Source organism: Taeniopygia guttata, chromosome 4A (assembly GCF_048771995.1).
Source record: "Taeniopygia guttata chromosome 4A, bTaeGut7.mat, whole genome shotgun sequence".
Taxonomy (NCBI): domain Eukaryota; kingdom Metazoa; phylum Chordata; class Aves; order Passeriformes; family Estrildidae; genus Taeniopygia; species Taeniopygia guttata.
In genome coordinates, this window is record NC_133029.1 from 2,318,316 (window position 1) to 2,342,166 (window position 23,851).

Here is a 23,851-nt window from a genome sequence, read left to right on the forward strand (position 1 = left end):
TAAAAATAATTTTTGCCTTTATAGTTTTCAAAGGGCTTTCTCTCACCACTCCTATTTCCTTTTATTGCCACTGTTTTTCTTTATATGTACTACAACTAAGGAGGAGAGGCAAAGGTTGTCTTTCTATTCCTAAATAGTTCTTTGGTGTATGATTAGTGTGTGACATGAATAAAGCCTTTCTTGGTAGAGAAGGGTTTGCTTTCTTTTAAAGTAGTAGATCAGGGCCAGACTTTATAATAATATCTCACCTTATAGAGGACACATCTTCTGGGACATGGGGTTTGGAACATCAGTCAGATGAAAGAACAACTATTGGAATAGCTTGGTTGCTCTTGCTGGTGCTCCACAGACACAGGGTCATTTTAAATTGGAGGAACTGAAGTCCAGCACACCATACAGCCATGCCCTTTACCTGGAAATAGCATTTTTGGGTGGATCAATTGCTGCTTCCTACTATTGTTTTATTATTATGACTATTATTATAAGGGCAGAACTTTAATTTGATGCTCCAAGGCTTTAGGTGCTGCAAGGACGAGGATCACAACAGAGCTGTTTGGCAGCAAGGCGTGGCAGGAGCAGAGATGATTCCAAAGCACGGAGCAGGAAAAGCTGAGGGTGCTGTGAAGTCCTGCTCCACCTCCACCCTGTTATCCCATCCCAGCCAAGCTATCAGCGCTGTTCTCCATGGCTGAAGTGACACAAACCCAAGGGACACAAAAGCATTTGCAAAACACAGCCCCAGGTCAGCGCTGCTGGCCCCACAGATGCAGGGCAGCGTTTGCCAGGCACCTTACACTGATGGTTAAACCAACTTCTGATCACAGGAACCTCCCTGTCCCAGCTGATGTGGCACCAAAGTCACTCTGAAAGTCACACATCACCCCAGGGTGCTGCTGGCCCATCCCAGCAGTGCCAGCTCCTGCCCTCAGCCTCTCGCAGCTCCTGCCTGCCCACCCCATTCACAGCAGCAGCAGCAGTGGAATGGACCTTGGGCAATCAGAAATCCCTGAGCTGACTGGTTTTTACAGGTGAAATGAAAACAGGGCCAGATTTGCACGTAGAGGCACGGCTAGCACAGCATACAGATCTGCTCCACTTCTATTCTACAGGTATTTGTGATGGTTTTGCTGCAATTGCACTGGGAGCAGAAAATCAGTGTAACAGCCACAATGTGCTCAGAGCCCACAAATACAGAGCAAAATTCTCCCTGTAATCCAGGGATTTTACCATCTAATTCCAACTGGAACATGGGAATGGATGTGTACAAACAACAGAGGCAGCACGAGGCCAGGCTGAGAATTTTGAAATGGATACACGAGACTGGAGCTTCTGGAGCTGCTGACTTCAGCAACACACAGAGTTAACTCTGAAAAAATTTAACAACAATTAGAATGTCATTTGAATTAATCAGAGCACTACTGAATCACACAGCACTAGGAGTAAAGCAAATCCCTGCAAAATCCTGCCACTAACTAGGAAGCAGCAACATTATTTATGGGTATTGAACACAAAGGTGAGGATCTCCACCTCTGGTGTAATATAAATCCAAAAGTATAATCATAAATATTTTGCCGAGGTCTCTTCAGACCAACCCAGACAAATATATTTTATTTTTCAGAATGAATACATCACATCAGTGACCAGAAAAGTTCCAGTGGCTGGGCCAGCAGCAGGCATAGGGACACAAATCCTGTGTTGGGGCCCTTCCTTCCTGGGCTACAGCAAAGCCAAGGCTTGGACAATAACCAGAAAATAAAAAGATCCCAGTGCCAATCATACAACCTCAAAAGAAGGCAGAAAACCAGTTAATTAATAATATGCTGCTTTTCCAGATGGATAACAGTTATTTGAAGAGTAAATATAAAAATATCTCCCCTGTTCAGGAATATATGGGTACAAATGACTTTTTGGAACAATTCTTGTTGTTCCATGCTTCAAGACTGGATCAATCCTATCTCCCTACCAAAAGTCCAGTTAAAGAAAGCATCAGATTAAAGGATGGCCACATCTCTCCACGAACAAGAACAGCAATGGCTGGATTTATTGAGTTGATCAGCTTTTAGTCAGCAAATGCTGTGACTTGAAATGCACCATCAGTTGGGAATCTGCTTTGTTCAACAAATTTTTCTATTTAATTTCTAAGACAGACTGGTAGCTGCAGACAGTCTTTAAATATATTTAGTGATATATTTTTCATTAATCACAGTGGAAATCAAGTAATAAATTATGATGCTTCAAATCAAATTTTAATCATGAAAATTTTCACATGGCTTAAATTATATAAAAGAGACAATTTCCCCCCCCCCCATATTTCTGTTTTTAAAACAGGAACTCAATGCTAAAAAAATCTTAATATTTGATATTGCTAAAAGCTCCTCTTGCAGCAACTGATTAGCTTGATTTGGTAAAAAAAAAAAAAAAAAAAAAAAGAGAAATTGCATCATCTGTTTTTCTGCTCTTAGAAGAAGAAAGAAAAGAAAGTTTGAGAGAAAGTAGAGAGACAGCCAGAGTTGAAAGGAATTTGAAAAACTGGAGGGAAGGAATTTGTTCACTCCCTCCTCTGGCCCACCAGCCTGCTCACCATATCAATATATTTTAAAACTTTCATAAACAGAACAAATAGGATTATCCATTACCATGTCAGCTTAAGCGATAACATAAATATATATCACAGAATATCTGCCTCTAAATCACTGTTTATAGATGTCAGATCTCATTAATTATTAAAAATACCCCCACCAAAACAAATGGTTTAAAGTCTTATTATTCTATGAAAAATGACTGATTTCTCAGCTGTAAGGTGGAGCTATTCTTTCTAATCACTTTAGACAGAGTAACTTCTATTATAAACCTCAGTCAAGAATTACATTAAGTTGCATTCACAAATATGTTAGTATTGCCTGAGTTACTTCATCCCACTATGCAGTCTAGAAAATCCAGCATATTATCCCCATTGATTTTCCTCATCAATCTCCATTGATTTTGCATGAAAGAATATGGTGCATCTCTGAAAACTTGCTTTTATCTTCTTTTTCTTCAAAGAGTAGAAAAGGTAGATCAAGGTTTTTATATTCTGATTCAGCAAGAAAATATCTAAAATTTATTTTAAAAAGAATTCATAAAGAGTGCTCTTTATACATAGAAAGTATAAAATTTTAAAATTCAGTGTCTGTGTTTATAGTGCTGTGTTTGACTGAGAGGCTGAGTGGGACAATCTTTTTGCTTTTGCATTTTTTAATTTAATTTGCTTTGTCCATCTTCCTCTCTTTGTGTCAGCTGCTTTAATAACTCTTAAGTTAGACACTAAGGGATCAAATTACCAAATCATGGAATTATTTCTGAATATGCAATCTGTATCCTCTCAGGTACAGGTGAAAATCTGCTTGCAAAAGCCACTCATCTGCATCATTGCAAATTGACCTCTCCAGTGTGCCCAGTCAGGAACAAATCCAGAATACCACCACGCTTTGTTTTATAGGAGTTTCTGTTGGCTTGCTTCACTCTCCATAACTAAAATTATTTTTATAACTTTATGATTAAAATTATTTTTAAAAAAAATCAGAAATATAACTATAATTTACTCTTATAACCACAATTATTTTTAGAAACAAAGAGCTGAAACATCTGGAAAATCCACCCAGCTTGAAGCCTTGTGGCATCCCGTGCCCTCAAACACGTGCCACGCAGAGAGAAACTGCACCCTAAGGGGTGACACCTGAAAACAGGAGTGGGGAGCACATCCTGGTGGGCATCTCTGCATTTCCCCGTGCTTTAAATCCCATCAAAGCTGCTCAGAGAAGGCTCTGGAGGCTCCAGCCCGTGATTCATGGGGCTCCCACGAGGTCACCGCTGGGGCTGGCACCTCGCTGAGTGCTACATTCTCCCACCTACCTGGAGCTAATTTGATTAAAGGTAGAAGATCAATCAAACTCTATTGCCTCAGAAAGATTAATTACCTCAGCACTTTCCGACTTAATTATTAGTGTTCAGCCATGGGGTTCGAAAAGCCCAGTACAGCAGAAGTTAAAGAGCCCAATGGGTGGATGTGGGAGACTGGGATGTATTTTAGCCTGAGATTTGTTATCTTTAACTAATGACAGCTTCTTTCTGTTTTATTCAAGCTAGGCTTAAGTGTGTTTATAACTCAGACACAACCAAACTAAAATATTGCTGTTACATTTCAACCTTTCTGTGGAAATATAAAGTACAGAGGATGGGAAGGAAAAAACTGAAAGCATACCTTAAAAAAAATTCTATGTGTTGACAGTCCATTTTTGGACAGAGAACAAGAAACTTAAGACTTTGTAGATTTATGCTTTCTTATGCCCCAGCATGATGTCTGAAATCCAGCTGCCAGAGCATCTTATTGATGATGTTTAAAGAGTATATTTCAGCAACTGCAGAGTTTCTGATTATCAGACAAGTCAGCATGGCAGAAAATGCAGGCATTTTTCCCAGGGAGAATGAGCTCCCTGTCTGCAGCCTGTGCTGACCCTTTCTCCTCCAGCAGGCAGAGTGAGAGGATCCCCTGAGCTCCTGTCACACCCGTGGCTGCGGTGGCATGGTCACACTCCTGGCCTGGTGGTGACCAGCCCTGTGTCCAGCTGGGGCTGGGGCTGGAGCCCAGAGCAGAGCTGAGGCTCAGCAAACACGTCCACCCCTGGATTTCACATTCTCAGCCATGAAGAGTCACCTCGTGCGCGACACGCTGGATTTGCTGCTCTCAGTACACAGAATTAATTTGCCTTTTCTCTCTCACAAATGCATCAAGCTTCTTCTTGCAGCCAGGTTGAATTCTCACGCCCTGTTTGTGCACTTCTCACTGGTCTTGTCTGCAGCCCCCAGATTTCCAGCCCTGGCTGGTTTGAAGGCAGCACCAGCCCAGTTTTGGCTTCTCCCTGCTGTGGTGGGAGAGCAGCCCCAGGCCCCTTTACCTGGTAGTTTGGACAAGCCAATATTAATTCCTTTCTCTGTATATAAGCATCCCGTTGCTGTTGCTGTTATTAATAATATTTCTTTATGCCTGTTTCTCATGCAAATTCACCTTTCTTTAATGTGGGAAGCCAACCCTATTCATAAAAGGCCTGTTATGGTGTCAGCAACCCCTGGGGTTTTTTCTTTTCTTCTTTTTTTCTCTCTCCTAGGAGTAACCCAGGATTTTTTCACAGTCACATTAGGTATCGGTGATTTATAGTTTATCTTTGTAATACTCAGTTGTTTTTTTTCTCTATGTCATTTTCAGCTGGTGATTTATATACTAGTTACATACAGCAGCTCCTATGAGAATGACTCTCAACTATTAGATTTCATCCCACTGCTATTACTTCAAATCCTTAGCAAAATCCAATTCTCGTGTCATGCACACCTCCTCCTCTATTGTCAGTGATGCTTGGCTTTGAGCTACTAGAATATTTCATTGACATGTTCCTGCTTTTTAATGCCAAACTCCTTAATGAAGATAATTATGGAGACTTTTCCATTCTTGTATTATTCTACGTCTTTTCATTCTTAATTACCAATGCTCCACCCTAATGTCATAATAACAGTTATTAGTATTTAAATATATATATATAGATTTATTGTAGATGTATTCCCCAATGTTGAAAATACATATCATGGAGGTGAGATAATGGAGCTAATCTCATCCTACTCTTGGGAAAGCCATGATACCATTTCTTGCATTATATTCATATATATCTCAGTTTCTTCTTTGTAAATGCTTTCCAGTAGCGGAGCTTGACCAGAGCTTTATTTTTTCTTGACACTTTGTGTGTCAGAATTACAGAAAAATAAGAAAAAACACTATTAGTTTTGATATCCTGGGAGGAGGATTATCTCCTCTCCTCCACATGAATGCACTGAACCTGCTCTGACTTTTAGTGCCATTATCATCATTCTTCATCAGCCTGCCTTTGTGCTCATCAACATCATCCTTATCAAAAATTAAGTCAAGGTGAAAGCGTTCTTTTAATTTTGAGGAAGAAATATACGCTGTCTTTAATCATGAACAGATGTCTTGCTTGCTGCAAACCTCCCTCTTACGTGGTTAAACACCACGGATTGCAGCTGAATTCTTCCTAGGACTGATTCTCTGCCCTCTGATGATCACTTAAAGCCAGCAGAGCTTTGCCCCAGCTGCTCAATTACTCATGTGCTGCCCACAAGTTGTGCCTCGTGGAACAAATGGAACTGGGGAATCCATGGATCTAAAATTTACCTTTTCCCCTCCCCAGGGGTGGAACCCACAGGAATTCTTCAGTCCAGCCCACCCAAGCAGCTCTTCAGCAGTGTGAAATAGGATTGGGAGACAAAAAGAAGCATCCAGAAACCTCTGGCAACATCAGCTTGGCATGGACACAAACTGATGGTGTTGACTGATTCCCTTTTAGCTCTACACTTGCTGATTTTCAATGCAACCTTCTTGGTTTATTAGTCACTAATTCATGTTAAATATTCTTCATGGAGACCCCCTCTCCTTAATACACCAGTTCCCTCCTGTTTGAAACCCTGAAATCTCAGTGTGATTTGCCTCATTAACTTTAATTTTCAGCTAGCTTTGTTTATACTTCCATTTTCTTCATACCAAATGATTGCTATTATTTAATTGCAGATTACTTTCAGGTTTTCTGGCTTCCCCTCCACACTCCTTGTCCCCAAGCTGCAATCATTCCTCTTACTCTGCCCAATTTCTTGGCTGAACTAGTCATATTCTATTATTCCTCCAAACAAAAGTAAAATAATTTTATTGTCTAGAGGAAAGAAAACAGATTTCGATAAGGCTATAAAAACAGATGAAGCATGAAAATTTGTCATTAATATCTTACACATGAATTAAATAACCCAGCAGAACGGAGGTTTACATGCACCTTTCAACCCCTTTGATGAACATCACTGCTTACAGCACTGAGAGGGCACCACTGGGAGAGAATTTGCCAGGGAAGTCCAGACACAGAGAATTTTTTGGTCTTTGTCTATGCTTGAAGTGTGTTTTGTATTTAAACAGAGGGGGAAAAGAGGGCAGAAAAAGACGGTTTGGTTAAAATCTTTAGCATGGGGAGTTATTGGAGCATCCTTATTTGAGCAACTTATGAGGAGAAAATATCTGAATACCACGTACAGAGTGCTGTTACTTAAGGATAAGGTTCCCTACAGACCTACATGCTTTTTTATATTGCTATTTACTTAGCGTGACAGTTTATTGGCATCTCTTCCTTATGATACATCTACCACACTGAACTTTATGTTTTTCTAAGGAGGGAACTAAAGTAAGAGAAGACAAATCATTTTAAATAGCCTATTTCTAATTTTAATTAGCACAGTCAATTAATTTTAAAGGATTACATATAAATTTCTCACAGTTTTCTAACCACTATAACCTTACTGTTATTTTTTTCCCCCTCCTTGTTTCAGTCCTGTATCAGATGTGAATTTATAAAGCTTTCTCCCACCAATATTTCTCAGGGGTTTTTTTTGTTTTTTTTTTAATTTTATTTCGTTATGCTCATCTTTTTCACTGTTTTGCAATAAATGCTTAGCTATTGCTAGTAAATGGAAAGCTTCCAAAATGCAACAATTTCCAGTATCAGAGAAACAAATAGCACCAAAGGACTGTAGTCAGGAAAAGCAAGAAGAAGAAAACACTTTTGAACATGGCCATGAGTGATGGCAGAGCTGCCACCAACTTTCATAGGGCACTTGGTTGGTTCTGGACATTCCTGACATCATTTCACCCCAAATCTCTCTCCTTGGCAGGCAAAGCTGAACTAAATCCCCACCAGCTGACAAATCAGACAGTGTTTCAGATTAAGACAGGTCAGATATTAAAGATGTTGGAAGGGAATGAAGGCCATGCTTGTTCTGCTGTATGAACTCATCTGATTGGGTTTTCCTGTCGCTTCTCACATTAACAACATTTTAGTCCATAAAGGAAGACAAGAAATGCTTTGAATGCATCGACCCACTCCAAATTAGAATAAAAAAAAAAAAAAAAACACCAACCAAAAATCCAGCAGAAGATTGTAGAGGAAACCATCAATTCAGAGCTATTTTTACTGTTTCATTGTTGGCTAAATGTGTCCTGCATGCACAAGTGAACTACATGAACCTGAGCCTCATCAGATATTTTGGGTTGCTGTCATCTGCACCAAGTCACTTTGCAGCAGCACACTGGACACAAATATGCTGTGGGTCTTCCCCTTTTCCCCTCAGATGTAGGAGAGCACACAGCATCTACCTAAATCTGCTTTTTTCTTCCTGCCACTAGATGCTGCCATTAATATAAGCATAGAACACTAAAAGGGGCTTCGTGCCACTTCAATTACACTGTTTCAATAAGATACAAGTTGGAAAGGAAGAAAAATCTTCACATAAAATAAACTCTAATTAAACTGCGACTTCAAGTTTAAAACTGAACTGTCAGGTAATTAGACAGGTGATTAAACTTTCTTCAACTTCACACTTGGAAAGACATCTGATGCCTGCTTAGCCTGCTCACAGGGATGTATGTCAGTGACATTCAGATGTCAGAGCTGAGTTACTTTTAGAGCCACATTCTGGAAGAGTCATGGTGCATATTTGTTCTGAAATTAAAAAGCCTGGGCACAAAAAGCATGGGCAAATCCCAAACCTGAGCCTCTTTGCAAATGGCAGGGCAGGATGCACGTGCCTGTTCTCAGAACTCCTCTACACCAGCTCCTGTCCCCTGCTCTCTGCAGGAAAGGCCCTGGATGCTGATTTCATGTACATCATTCTCACTCCAGTATAATATAAATATCGGTCACAAACAACAAGAAAGAGCAGGAAAGAAAATTCAGACCATGAGTATGCAAAGCAAAAGCAACAAATAATATATAACTTGATATTTTCTCTCTTTGGGGTGTATTTGTAGCCCTTTAGAGCTTAACTGTGAAGAACCCAGTTTGACTGTCTAGAATATTGTTAAGGGTACATTACAGCCTTAAATACATAAGCACAAAAGCAAATGATGATTTTCCAACACAAGATCAAAAACCTCTGGTGGCTCTTGTCAGCTGTCTATCAACTTGGAAAACATAATATTCTGGCATTATTTAAGAAAACATATCACCTTACAAATTTTAAACTTAGGTAATAGTTTACAAGTTAAAGAAAAAGAAGATGCATGTCACATATGCAAAAAGCCCCTGAGGCTCCAGTCCTGGGCAGCAAAGGCAGAGGCAGAGGTGATTTCCAAAAGCCAGGCTGAATGTGGCACAGCCAGCTCGGAATGGAGGGAATGCTCTCTGCTGGATGCTGGATTTGCCACTGCAGAGTGTAACTACCTTCTACAGCTATTTCAAGTGCATAGCACTCACTAATTCATTCCTCCTGATACACTAAAGCAGCTGAAATCCACCTTTTGGGCCAAGTTTTGCCCAGAACAGATGTATTTTTAAATCACTTATTAAGCCGCTAACAAGGCCTTGGAGGCTTAGGGACATTCAGGTGTCTCTTTATCAATGGCACGGTTCAATTTAATCCAGATAAGGAGCCTCTGGACAATTAACAGCTGACTAAAGTTCAGTGGAGTCTCCAACTGGCTATCACATCACAGCACAGCGAGCAGAGCCAGTGCCCACAGCTCCTGCTCCTGCTGATTTTGCCTCTGTTTTTGACACCACAAGAAGGCACTGGCAATGGCAGATGATGACAAACTCTTCTGAGATTATTACTACATGCCATTGCTGCTTTTAAAGGGCGAATCAAGAAACCCTTATTTCTGGAGACTGCAGTGTGTTCACAGAGCTGCTCACCACCCACGAGTTCCCTGTTAAACTCCAGCACACAGTAGTCAGAAAGGGAAACATTAAAAAATGCGAATTCCCTCAGCACAGTATTTACGACCATTAGGGCAGCGGCGTTAACCTCCTCAGAAAGCTCCTCTGTGCCCAGCACACCAGGTCCATAAAAACACCAGCTCATCCATAAACCCTTAACAGCTCCCCGTGTTTCACTCCCAACCGCCTGACCTCCCGCTCTCAGAAACAGAACGCGCCTTCAGCCGCGCGAAAACCAACGCTCACTTTTTATAATTACCCGGAGGTAGAAAAATCCCCGTGACTGATTGATTGATTGATTGATAGATGGATTGCAATGAGTGGATGGGTGAGGTGACAGAGCTCTGCACTTACTGGACTCGGGGTCGGAGTTGCCGTCTCCCTCGGTGCGGCTGTTGGGCGACGCCTGCTCGTAGAACTCGTCCTGGGGGAAGCCCAGGGGCAGCGGGTGGGACGTGCTGGCCCCGCTCGTGGGCTCGTGGTCTCCGAGCCCGCTGTCACTGCAGCTTTCCTGGGAGCCATCCGGCAGGTGGAAGGTGACGCGGCGCTGGGGCTACAAGGAAGGAACAGAATGACAATGGTTTCCACCACGGTATCGGTAATTGCTCAACGCAGCCCATTTAGGAAATGCATTATTTTGGTTATCTGCTGAGCGCTACACCCAGAGTTGTGCACAATTTCAGGCTTTCACGAGCTGCTTTCAGACCCGCTGCACCTGACAGCACTGCTTGCTGCTGGTTTTTAAAAATGTAAGCCCTGATGCAAAATGAAAGACAACTCAAACTAAAGAGATTCTGTCAGACTTCACAAGTCTTTGGATACCTTTTGAATATTGACTTGGAGATTTCAATCACTTTTTGAGGCTCAATTTATTTCACTGCTGAGTTTTCTAGTTTTCAAAAAACATTTTTTTTCCCATTAAAAGCTGTTCCACGCTTTTGGGCCTAAAAAATGTGACACATTTATAATGCTGTTGGATTCTTCTGAGACAGAGAAAGAACAAACAACAACAAGTCTTATGTACTGAAAGCACTTTTAATAGATTTTGCACAGGCGTTAAGCTAATGAATGAAAAGTAGATTCCCCTGCTCTCCCTCAGACATTTCATTACAACTCCTTTGATTTTCGTTATACCACAGACCTGTACCTTAACTGTAACAGGCTGGAAGCTGGGAACCAGGGAGCTGAGGATGGAAAGCATCTCTGCCCAGATGTGGAGGGAAGGGCCACATGAAACAAAGAACCAGACACGGGACAGAGTTTTCATTGCCTAAGTGAACCCTGCATGATTTAGGAACTGAATAACTGAAATGTAAATCTCTCCCAGTATTAAAAGAAAATAGGAACAAAAAATAAGTAGCTCTCCTGCTCGTTTTGATGTGTCTGATATCCATGGTTTGGAAACTTGAAACGGGAACATTAAAAAAAAAACAAACAAAAAAACCCAAAAAAACAAGCTGTTTCAAATATTCTTAGGTTGTTGTTATTCAAAATTCCATTTGAAAGGCAATGCAAAACTTTCTGGATGCAGAACTGCTGGGAATAGCAAAACTGCAGACCAGAGTTTTGATGCAATTATGCAAAAAAAGTATATAGTGTATATAGCAGAGCAGATGTTGTCAGGGGTCCCTAGATATTTGGTTCCTATAGGGTGGCCATGTTGAAAACATTCAATTGCATTGAGTTTTCAGCTCCTCCACTTTTGCACATCTCTTTTTGTCACAGTGACATCATTACAGGTGCCCACAGACAGCGGCTCTGCAGCGTGTGCAGCCAAGAGCACGGCAGCACCAACCTCACCTGTGTGATCCCTGACAGACCAGAGTGACAGCACTACCTACCAGCTACCAGGAAGACACTCAGGGCTTTCCCAGAAAACCTCTTTTAGTGCCTCAGCGTTGCTAATGGAGAGCTTCTCTTCTAATGTTGAACCTGCCTCTTTCTTGTTACAAAATAAATCACTTCTTCAGCCCCATCCATCACGGTCTGCTTATTCCCACTCATCTTTCTGGCACTCGGCACTTTATTCTGCTTCAGAATAAACAGACCTTATTATTTCAATCTGCCAGTGCTCCTGCTCTCTCTGGCTGCTCCCCCTGTGCAGGAGCTCGCTCACAGCTCCATGCTCTGCCCAAAATCCAGCACCCAGCTCCAGCCAAGGTCCTGACAGCACTCAGCAGGATCATTTCACATCTCCTGCAGGCTCCTTTGCCATGGCAGCACAACACATTTGTGTCCTTGCCAACCGTCATAATGCCCAGGTCCTCTTTATTGATCTTCTCCTTGTTCCCTTTTTGGTTATTGCCATCGATTGCTGCAGCCTAAGAGTGGCACTTTGCGTTCATTTTTCCTGCCATTCTCTTTTTCCAGATGATTTCATCCATTGCCTTCCAGCCCTGCTTTCCTGTTTATCAAATTTGCAGATTTTAGGCTCTCCCTCATTTGGCAGATCTTTGAGAAATACTGGAACAGATCAAGCCAAGACATTTCAGCTCTGAAGAGCTGAACACAGAATGGCTCCCAGTTCCATGGGGTGGAAATGGGAGAGGAGAACCCCTCTGTGACTGCTGGGACAGCCTGACAGCCCACTGGGAAAAGGTTCTGGTGGTGAATGGGTCACAGCCAACACCCCCAAATGTCCCCATTGCACTTTTGGGGTCCCCACAAGAATTGCTCATTGAACTCCACATCTGGCTGCCTGCAGCTGCCCCAGGGCTCTCTGCAGGCCTGGCTGGGACAGTTCCTGGTCCTCCTGCTGCCCTTTCCCACCACAGCTGGGTGAAAATGCACCAAGTGTCTCTGCAAACCCAAAAACCCAGATGGCTCAACAAAAATTACCGATGTGTCCTATTCCACTCCACTCCAGCTGCCTCTCAGAGCCTATCCACACCAGCAGTGCCAATCAATTCTCTGCTCAAAGCCCAAATAAGTGAAGTTTTGTCAAGTTGATCCAGTGAAATCATTCCTGCAATGTTTCTCATTCACTCCCTGCATTCAAAACTGCACCCAGCTTGCACAGATGTACAGATAAGACGTGGAAAGGGAATGTGCTGTTTCTTTCATCTGAAATGAGTTTGGTATTCACAGTATGAAAAAAAATCCACCTCTATTGCACGAGCTGTTTGTAAAAGCGGCATTTTCTGAGGTTTGCACGGCCTTTGTGTTGTGTTATATCCTCACCTCTACAAGCTACCAGTGAATTTTAAGTATTCTTAAAACAATTTTAGCCCAAGTTTTAGCACTATACACCAATACTAGCTTTTGAAAATGACTGGGAGCACAATGGTTGTTGTTCTCTACAACTGGTTATTACTTTGTGCATCTGGGGTTCCTTAAGTGTAAACAAAGGAATATTTATTTTCAAGGTTCACTGTTAAAATACAGAAGAGATTTTTAACCAGCTGACAGTAGAGGAGACCAGAAAGTCACCAACACTTTTTTAACTGCCTAGCTGAGTGAGAAAAAACAAATCCCATACCCCAAGCAAAATTAAAAATGTTACTAACTAACCCTCACGTTCTGTTAAAAATGGTAAATATTTAGCTGCGTAAATTGAGATGTTATTAGTCAGAAGGATCAGACCCATATGATTTAAAATCAACTGGCATCAGCTACAGGCTCATGATTTTAAATTTGATTGTGTCCCTGAGTGTGTCACACCTGATAACACTGATGACAGAGCACTTTCAGAAAAATTTATCAAGATGAAAAAACCTCAGCTATTCCTCTACATGTCAGTGCTGCCATTTTCTTAATTCATACAGGCGTCAGACAACGATCTGGAACAAGTAATTCTAATAAAATTTTGCCAAAAGCCGGGACTTATCTTCTGTCACAATTATTTTGGAAATTTCCTCCTTGAGGCATTTAAATTTCAATTTATAAGATTACAAAATATCCTCAGTCTCCAGCTGCTTTTCTATTTATCTCCGAAGGGAGCCAGCACCGATAGTAATGGAATAACAAGGATTATGGTTTGTTTTATTTATCTGGATGACAGTTGGTATACTTTTTCAAAAAGAGAGAAATGCAAGCAGACCTATTATGCATTCTTAGAGGATTCTGATGTAGGAACTTGTAATACAGACAATTAAACTGATAGGGGACAATGAAGTGAAAATTTAAGGGAAAAAAAACCATGCAGCAGTCTAGAGTTTCTCTGCCACATTTAAAAAATATTAAATTACTCTTCATTGGTATGAGGAAAACATTTTGCTTGCAGAGATGCCACAGACCAGACACAAATGCTGTCAGAGGTCTCATATGGCATTCGCTGCCTTTGGTAAAAGCTGAGTGTGTCTGGAGGGATCAAATTATCTCAGAAAACCGCAAACCTTTTACTCTCATTATTGAAATTTATATGAAGACTGATCAAAGCCCCAAACTATTCTGTGTTCAATCTTTCACTACAATAATTAGACTGTGGCAGTGGGAATAATAAAAGATGAGTCTAAGTAAATAGCTTTGGATACACTGAAGGGATGATTTCTGGTATTATACACCAGGGGTTAGCCAATTTATAAGCAAAAAGGAAAAAAAGGTAATAGAAAAAGCAGCAGATATCAACTGAGGAACATTAAACTATTAACCTTATTATCTTCATTCATTGAAGCAAATTAATATCCATTTAAAAGGAGATCATAAAGAAAAAACATTACTTTTTAATTTATGCTGAATTAATTATATTATTTAGATGATAATTCTGATTTAAAGCAGACCTTATTTAGGAGATGCTGTGAGACAGCACAAAAGAACAGGACTACTTGAACATTTCTTTCCACTATTAGCAGCCAGTAAATAAAGGAGTAGTCAAATAAATTTTTAATTTTCTCAGTCGCTTGTTTACTTCAAATGTTAGGAGGACATGAAATACCTTAAATAACCAGAAAACAACTATCTTCAAGGATAAGCAGCAAAGAAGATCCCTAATCAAACTACAATTTCCAGCTCCTATCTGTTTATCCTCAGCTATCACCTTTTGTTCCAAAACAGCAATTTTTGTTGCACAGGCTTTCATTGAGACAAACAGGACCCAGCAACTATCAGAGCAAAATTTTCAGAATAGCATTAAACCAAACAGCCCGAGAGGATCCAACCATAAACCCAGTGGGAAATATGTCTTTGTGCTGAAACTCAACAGAGACAAGCCAGTATTTTCATTTTTCCTTTCCCCATACAGAGTAGTGTCGAGCACAACAAATACAGCTCAAAGAGTTTCTCTTAACTCTTTTATAAGTCTGTATTTCCCATAAGTTTTGCAGCCTGGCACATTAAATCTAAGATTTTATTACATTACTTTGATGGCTTTGTCATAGGAAAAATATATAATACAGATCATTATGATTTTTCACTCAAATTAAACTTCTGCATTTTTGCCAGCAGGTATCTGTATTTTTCTTGGAGTATCTACAAAGATGCCAAATCGCTCACCATTATCACACACAAATAGAAACACTTCATTAGCAACACATCATTCTTCCGTTCACATTTTCTAATTTAGCAGTGACCTTTTATGATTTATTTAATGGGTCCTGCAGTGATCTTGCATAGGGGTGGGTTTGGGTTTTGGGTTTGGAGTGTGGGGAGGTTTTTGTTTGGTTGTTTTTTTTCCAAAAAGAAAAATGAAGGGCTCATCTTCCGGGGGAAGGAGAGAGGCATTGTGCAAAGTGACAGTTCCCAGCTGATTTCACAAGTCCAGGCCTAGTGGGCATTAAAAGCAGTTTTTCCCCACCTCACATAAAAAAGCATCACCCCCAGCTGCCAACACTAATTTACCCTTTTGAACATTGGCAAGACTTTGCATTTTCAGCTCTTTAAAACTTCCAAAAGAAATCCAATAGAATCCTTTTGACATTCTTGTTATAAATTTTGCTAGTCCTCCTAATTTAATCTCATTAACATTAGTAACTGTATCTTACACCCTCACTAATTACTAAGGGAAAATACAGTATCTGAATGACTTCTAAAGAGAAGATTTTATAAATACTTTTGCTTTTTCTCACTGTGATTAAAAATCTTACTATTCCAGAGTAGTATAAGAGAAGCAAATAGTTTTAGGCTTTCATTTTTGATTTAAATAACTCCTCCCACTTTTTGAATTTATTTAGATGCAGGAAGCATAACCAATTAACTTCAAAAGGGCAAATAAAAGCTGAATTGGCTGCCCAGACAAATAGAAATTCAACATGGCTGATTATCTTAGACAGATTTGTACATTTTCAATGAAAGTATTACTACCTCCACAGAAAAGCAGCAGAACAGATGGTGCCCCTACACCTGCTCAAATGGAAATGACTTCAAATTGTCAGATCTTATAGCTGGATTCCCTCACACAAAGAATTCTCTCAAGTGATGAGGAATAATCTTGCAGGACTATCTTGTACCTCCAGCACTCACTTACTCGGGTGCCTTTCAGGAATCACAGGCTCAGGTCCCTGCAGGCTCCTCTTGCAGGCAGCTAAAACTGCAGCCAGCTGATAAGGGAAATGTCAGATATTGCAGCTCTCGGCCATTGCAAGAGAGTTCTGTGAAACCCTTCCCATTGAGACAGAGTGAAAATTTAACAAAATAAAAATCCGTTTTTATTTAAGAAAAATGTACTACTTTGAGCTTGCTAACATAAGTGAAATATGTTGTTTAGTCTAGTAACTACATCACTAGTAAAATTATCCTAGCTAAAAAAAAAAATAAGAAAGACTCCTCAGACCTTAAAACAGACAGGACAGAGTGACCCAGGAGTTCTTTCTGTACTTCCTGACAAAAACTGAGTACAAGTGTAACTAACTGTAAGTATAACACAAAATCAGCAAAATAAATATACATTAAACTATTGTAAAATTCTATGTATATAGCAATTAGTCAAGGTAATAAAAAAAAAATCAAGAGTTCTCAAGAGTGCACATGTCCATTAAAAGGCAATAAGTCCCCACATGCTTCCACAGAACTGTGAATAAACATATCATTCCCTACAAATTTTTATTAGAATTATAAAGTGTTAATTTTTCATCTGAATTTCACCATGCAGGCAGGAAAAGGAAGGGTTTGTAACCAACACTTTGCTTTAAGAAGCAAATTTTCCATTTTTCACTGAAGTAACCAGGGGCTAAGCCAACACTCCCATCGTCCTCTCACAGCACTGAGGTCATGGAACAAACCCATTCTCCAAATCATTGCTGAACAAACCCATTATGAACCTGGAGCTTCCCAAATTTCTGATTAATGGCTTCAAAGGGTATTTATTTCCAGACACTAATCCTCCTTGTACCAGAGGATCTCTCATAAGACTTTCCCCAGCAACACTTAGCAATTAAATTGCATTTTCTGAGCTTCTCGAAATAACAACAAAGAAGTGAAATAAAAAGCAAATAAAACTGAAAATAACATTTAAAGCATGTCAAACATTTTATTTAGCTTTTGAAAGGCAGTTATTGCATGCTAGATGTTGAAATGATAGCTGAAAGCATGCTTTTTAAAGTTTAATTCATCTAAGCCTTCAATTTGACATGTAATTAAATAAAAATTACACATGAAAGTTGCACTATGGCTGTGCTGTTGCTAAGTTTGAAAAAGAGGAAAATCTCAATTCTGATTTTTTTCTTTGGTACATTCTTCAATTTCCATCATCTTTGATGTTATCATCTTGAATGCTTGATATCTGATAGGCAAAGCCATTTTATAGTTAAAAGAACATTGCAATAAACAATAACACAGAACCACTTCAGCAATATTTGACATCACTTCTGACTGCTGCCCCAGCAGCGTGAACCTTTTCCAGCAGAACTATTGACTGGGCTTTATCAGAATTGTGAATTCTTTGTGTTAATATTGAAATGGAGGAGAATTTCTACTTTCATAAACATACATGGGCCTCTAGCTTAAATTGATTGTGCTAATTATACATTGCAGTCATGGCTCAGATAAGTAAATTTCATGTTTCTTCATGAGCAAGGTATGGATTAATGGAATAATAAATGATCCAGTAAATTACTCAAAAACCTCCAGTGAGGTCCTTCTGTATCACAGTCAAGGCTAACCCTTAAAATCAACCCTGAGGAGGTCATTGGGGCTAGAGAGACCTGGAAGAAACCCCAAGCACCTGATCCTGTTTCACTTTGCAACTTTTTTTCCTGTTCAGTTTTTCCTGTAAAGGTCAAATCTTTCTGATGTTTGTAACACCAGGAGCTGAACAAGTGTTCGCTTGAAGCGGCCTGGAAATGTGCTTTCATCATTTTTGAGGCAGGAAACGGAGCTGTTCTTATTAGTGCTTCCCAGAAAAAGAGATTTCTATCTCATTTTGGCTTGCATGTGTGCCAAAGTCAGAAGCAAAATAAGATTTGGGCAAGGATAGTTCTTAACTTCTCCAGTTCAAGTAGTAGTGCAACATTCAGCTGCATTTCACTCTATAAAATAAAATCTCTCCTCCCAGTGTGGATGTTTCTAAAGCAGTTCATGTAATACAGACAAGCAGTAACTTTATGTTTGATTGGAACTCATGTAGCTGTTGAATTGAATTCATTTTATTATGGTTTTAAAAAAATTAAAAAACAAAAATCCCAAAATGTTACTCATTTTAAAATGAGTAACAAGGCAGCTCTTTGGCATGCCACTATCTCACTCCATTTATTATGACAGCACACCTTTATTATAACAGCATTTTATTTGTTACAGCAGGAAATCCATAACGTTTGATATCAAGTGTTTGATTAGCTAGAATGGGAATTGATGAGAGATAAAATGCAAGGATAAAATGAATGTATGTCATTTTATCAGGAGCTGTCAAAAAAAGCGCCTTGCTCTTTCTGGAGAAGGGAAAGAATGGACAAAAAAAATTTTCCCTTGCCCAAAATGGATTCTGAGGAAACTCAAGAGCTTCTTAGATAGCAGTGAAAACATTCTCTTTTCTGGTCTCTGTATCAGAGAGTTATCCTTGCAACTGTTATCCTTGTGGCATTGAGAAAATCTCTTTTAACCACCTTAACCACCCATTCTTAATTTTAAATTTACAGAGTTCTGGCCACCAAGGTCACCCCTCTGAGTGCATTCTCAAGGCAGCAATAATTACTCCACCTTTAGGTGAACTGGTTAAGGAAGAAGCAAGAGTTTACCTGCTGGCATACATAAAATAAAGCTTTAGGGCAAGATTTGCAAGCAGTTCATGCTGCATTTGATTTGCACAAAGTGAATTCCAGCATCCTAGGATGGACACTTTTATCAGCAGGACACTCTCCAGAGGACTCCAGTGGTCCAGGAAAATTTCTCTGGATCAAAAAAACTTTCACTGAAACTTTTGTCCTGAAATTCCCTTTCCAACTGTAAGATACAAGTTTTGCTCTCAATAGGAGAAGTCATTCCACATACTTAAATAAAGGAATTTTTCACTGACACCCTTTGCATTCTTTCGATCTTCTCTTATTGTAAATAAGAAATATTCTGGATGATAAATGCTATGGTGAACAATACTTTGGTTTTGTTTTAAACATCTGAAAGATCTATTTTCCTCTCCAAGCTGTTTTAAGAAAAAAGATTCCGTTTTATTTGATTAAAGTCAGAAATCTCCTATTTGCATCACTATTTTCACAGCTTATATTACCAGGGTGATAATGAATAAGATTTAGCTCTTATTTACAGTAGAATACATGAAATATTCAAAGTTACTAGAGTCTAACTACTAATAATGCATTCTTAAATGGATGTCTGAAATATCTATTTGCAAATGGGAGGAATTTTGCAAATTGAAGTGCTGCATTGTATCACTGAGATCATCCCTCGCTCCTCCAGAGCGGTGCCTCTGCAATTGCCCTTTCAGATAATCAGAATATATAACTGTCTTTTAGAATTCACCACTTGTGTCACTTCAGCAAAGCAAAATATAAAGCCATTAGCCTTCCCTTGTTCCTTAAATCTTCCCAGCTTATTTCCATATTCAGTGCAGCCATTCTTTAGCAGTGTTAAGATTACTCACTCATCTTGGAGCAAAACACAGCAGTACAAATTGCTGAGGAGATGCAGCACACGTTAGTCTGCAGGAAGGGATGATTGCAGTTCTGGGCGAGGGACAAGGAGAGGATCCAGCTGAAGGCTGGGGAAGGATTTTTCTGCTCCCAGCCAGCCCAGAGCTGCTGTTTCAGCTGAGCAGGTCCCATGTCACCACCCATGGTGGGACTCCTGCAGCCCCTCTGAGAGCTCAGGGTCACCTCTGGGCTGGTCTCTGCCACCAGGACCTGGCTCTGCAAAGCCCAGACCTGGCACCTGGGCAGCTCCCCTGGCAAAGGGCAAGGGGAAATGTGTGAGCTGCAGCCACACACAGGAACCAGGAACCCAGAGCAGCAGCAAGAGAAAGGTGCTAATGCAAAAATACTCAAAGCACCAAGAGGAAATAGGAGAGAGGCCCTAAAAGTGAGGATTGGGCATCACTGGAGGGCAGCTCCTCCTCAGTGGGCTGCTGACTGCACAGCCCAGACACCCACAGCCTCTGTCACAGGGCTCTGCTTAAATACAGCTTGGTCCCAAGCCATTTACTGCCTAAATCCCAAAACTGCAGTGCTGTGTGCTCATAAGTAGCACAATCCTCAGAGTCCCTGCATTTTTGGGAAGTTCTCAAGTGCCCCAAAGAGCTGAGAAACACGAGGGGCTTGGGGAGGGAAGGGCAAGAGCACAGCTAATGTTGCTCCTGCAGCTCCCCGAGTGCTCTCAGAGCTACCTCTGATCCTCACCTGCCACACACAACATTAACACCTCTACAATCACTGCTTCATGAGTATTCAAACTTCATGGACAGCTCAGTTAAATCAGAGGTAAATATTATTCTCCATACAAGCCACATTAAACTTGCAACCCATAAATCTGAAGTACTTTTGCAAGGCTGACACCGAGGTCAGGATTAGGAAAGGCAACTGCTTGCTCTGCTTGATCCAGAAAGGCAGAAATCCCTGGCAACACGCAGCCATGGAGGAGCAAATGTAGGCTTTAGGTCTGCTCTGTGTTCCTACAGCTCAGGGGAAGGCAAAGTGCTGTAGAAACTTGAGAACCGGGGAGGATTTTGGAATAAAGCAGCAGGAAAAATGTTTGTGGGGAAAGGCAATAACATTAATGTGGGCAAAGCTGGCACATATTATGTGGGCAACAGGGGGACACTGTGGGCATCCTGCATCAATTATACTGCCCAAAACCCATGCTGAGTGCCCTGGTTGCTCACCCTGAAATCATCATCATGCATAAATTGTCCTGAGTAAAGAACTCCCTTTAATTCTTCTCTTTAAGATATTTCTTGTTTTTGTTGGCACACAGCATCTGGGCTTTGCAGACAACAAAATGCACCTCGCACATTTTTCAGGCAAGAACATGTAAATACAAACTTGCAGCATTAAGCTTGTGCTCTTTCTCCTAGTGTTTTTAATTAATTTGACCTTTGAGCCTATTTTTGTCAATTCAGAAGGCATATTGCAATCAGAAAAAAAGCTATGGTGCAAATATTCCATTCTGCAAGTCACTTGCTAAACAAGAAAGCAATAGAGGAAAATCTATAGCAAGCAATTAGCATTATGCTTTCCAATTATTTTCTTTACTTCACAAAACTCATTAATAACTTTTAGTAGGTAAAATTGCAGCTAGGAACCCTCCTACACCTCAAGTGTATTATATTCTACCTTTGCCCAATAGAAATTCTTTTGATGTACTGGAAATCTTATTAATAGATTCACCAGAAAACAAGCATGTAAAGCTGGCAGAGGCAATTGCAAGAGGTAAAATGAATGTAAATGACAGATGAAAGAAAACTTCCACGCCGTTCAGATCAATACAAACAAAAGTGCTGCAGCAGCCACAGCACAGAGATGAAGGGAATTCATCAAACCTGTGTTTCAGATTATTTGTCCTGTTCTAAATGCACCCTCTGTGTTTCGGAGCTGTGTTACCCAATTAATACTACATTAAGATTCACTCCTGCAGGGGCTCTTTCCTTCTGGTGCTGAAGGGAAGTTTGTCAGTGCACTCGGATCTGGGGGGAATGTAGAGGCAGCTTCTTGCTTCTACAGATTGTCATTTGGAAAGCCTGTAATTGCAGCACTCAATAATTTCCCAAATACTTAAGCCAGAATTAATTATCCCTGCTATTATTGCACGAGTATGGATCTTACGCAGGGTATGACGAAGGGAATGTGTGATAGAACATTTTATTGTGCTCAGAGCATGCAGTGGGTGTGCAAGGCACTTAAACCATCAGAAGCAACAAGCTCCTCTACTTCAATTCTATCTCAGTATGTTCTCCAGACATCTGCAGAATCAGCTTTGCTCATTTTGTGCTCTTTGTTGTTGCCTTACCAAACACGTTCAGGACCCTTCACACCAGAGACTAATCATAATTTTTTCAAGAATCCTATTTCGTTTAAAATCATATTGGTTCTTAGTGAAAAATTAGAGGAAAGCAAATGCTTATTGTTAAACATCTTGTGGTTGTGCAGAGTTTGAAATGTGTTTTCATTAGGAGTTAGAAACCAAGGCATGTCATGGACTTCAGCAACTCCCTTTAATGGAGTGAATTTTAGAGTTTCTCGGCAGTTTTTATATCATGTTAAGGAATTAAAAATAATGGTAGTTACTCTTATAGCTAATTGCCCAGGCTTTTTAAAAATCTTTTTATTCAGAAGTGGAGGAATGCCTGAGGTGAGCCAGGAAGGGGAAGATGAGCTGCACAATTGGTTAAAGGTGATTCAGCTGCAGAAATACAAACTGTGATTTATAAGACATTTAGACATTTTGAAATCCATAACAAAGTAAACACACAACCATGGTATTTGCAATGGGGAAATCAAAACCACAAGGAGATGAAGCTCCAGACTCAGATTTTTGCACAGAACATAAACTAAAGGAACTTTGATCTCTTTCTTGTGCATTGAAAAGAAGAAAAAAAAGTTTCTTTCTTTTTTTTTTTTTTTTTTTTTTTTTTTTTTTTTTTTTTTGATACAAAACAACCACCCCCTCTCTGAAAACCCAAGGCCTTCCTGAGAGCCCGTGGAGTAATATTAAACTCTTGAAGCAGGCTCATTGTTTGAAAGAATGTTGGCAGCATTGCTTTGAAACCAAAGCGGTTCTTGGAGAAACCAGAAGCAAAACTGCAGCCTGGAGCACACCAGCTGCCTCTTCCCAGAAGTTCAAAAGGCTTGGGCTGTGTTGCTGCAGATAGACAAGGATGGATTTGCTGGAGAAATGTCCTGTCACATCCCAGATGAACACAGCCCAGGCCAGCACAGATTCCAGTCCGTGCCTGTGACACAAAGGGGACCCAGGGCAGTGTTTGGTCCCCTCACCTCCATCCCTGGAATTGCCCCTGGGGCTCAGGACCAGCACGTGTTCATTTGTTCCATAAGAGAAATAATGGCTAAAGCTGAGAGTCTCTGCTGGAGGAGATCAGGCAGCTGTGGCTGTGGTTTCTCTAGCTGGGAGGGAATAATTCCCTCGTTTGTTCTGTGCCCTCGTGCTGGCCCTCTGTAACCCAGCCAGCACATTCCCTCTCTGCCTCCTTTACATCCCTGCCTCCAAAGAAATTCCCCATTTTCCCCCCCACAGTTAAAGACTGTAAATCCACTCTTGGTAGTGGCTACAGTGGAATTCCCAGCTGACTCCCACAGGACTCACAGAAGAAAGAGAAGACAAACAGCAGCTACCAAAGAGGGTTCTCCAGCTCCAATCCATAATTTGCTTGTCACTCCAGGAGCACATCACCCCATCAGCATAACTGTGCAAAGTTCCTTATCAGTGATGTACTCTCACACTTTCCAGGTGGACATTAAGCATTTTCACATCCTGTGGGTTTTGCATTGCAATAAATTTCCTTCTCCCAGCAACACAAATGTACAACTGCCCCAGACTGACAACAGATGTTAGAAATGTGAAAAACAGCCTGTAGCATAAGGGCATTTTGCACATATACATCATTCTTTACTTGAATGGGCTTTTGAAATATGAATTCCATTTCAGAAGAAAAGAATAGAAAAGACAGTTGTTAAAACAACTGCAACAAACCAAAGCACAAATGGCTATGCCCTCTTGATTCTCATGAC

General features: G+C 40.5%; 1 protein-coding gene across 3 annotated transcripts in view; it reads right to left on the reverse strand.

Annotated features, from left to right (window-relative positions):
• Positions 1 to 23,851, reverse strand: part of PCDH11X (protocadherin 11 X-linked) — a 427,642-nt gene that overhangs the window by 110,193 nt on the left and 293,598 nt on the right. For all 3 annotated transcript variants that reach the window (XM_072929023.1, XM_030272410.4, XM_030272409.4), the window contains one exon: positions 10,149 to 10,347. In XM_072929023.1, coding sequence (XP_072785124.1) covers positions 10,149 to 10,347 — 199 coding nt within the window. The remainder of the gene's footprint in view (positions 1 to 10,148; positions 10,348 to 23,851) is intronic.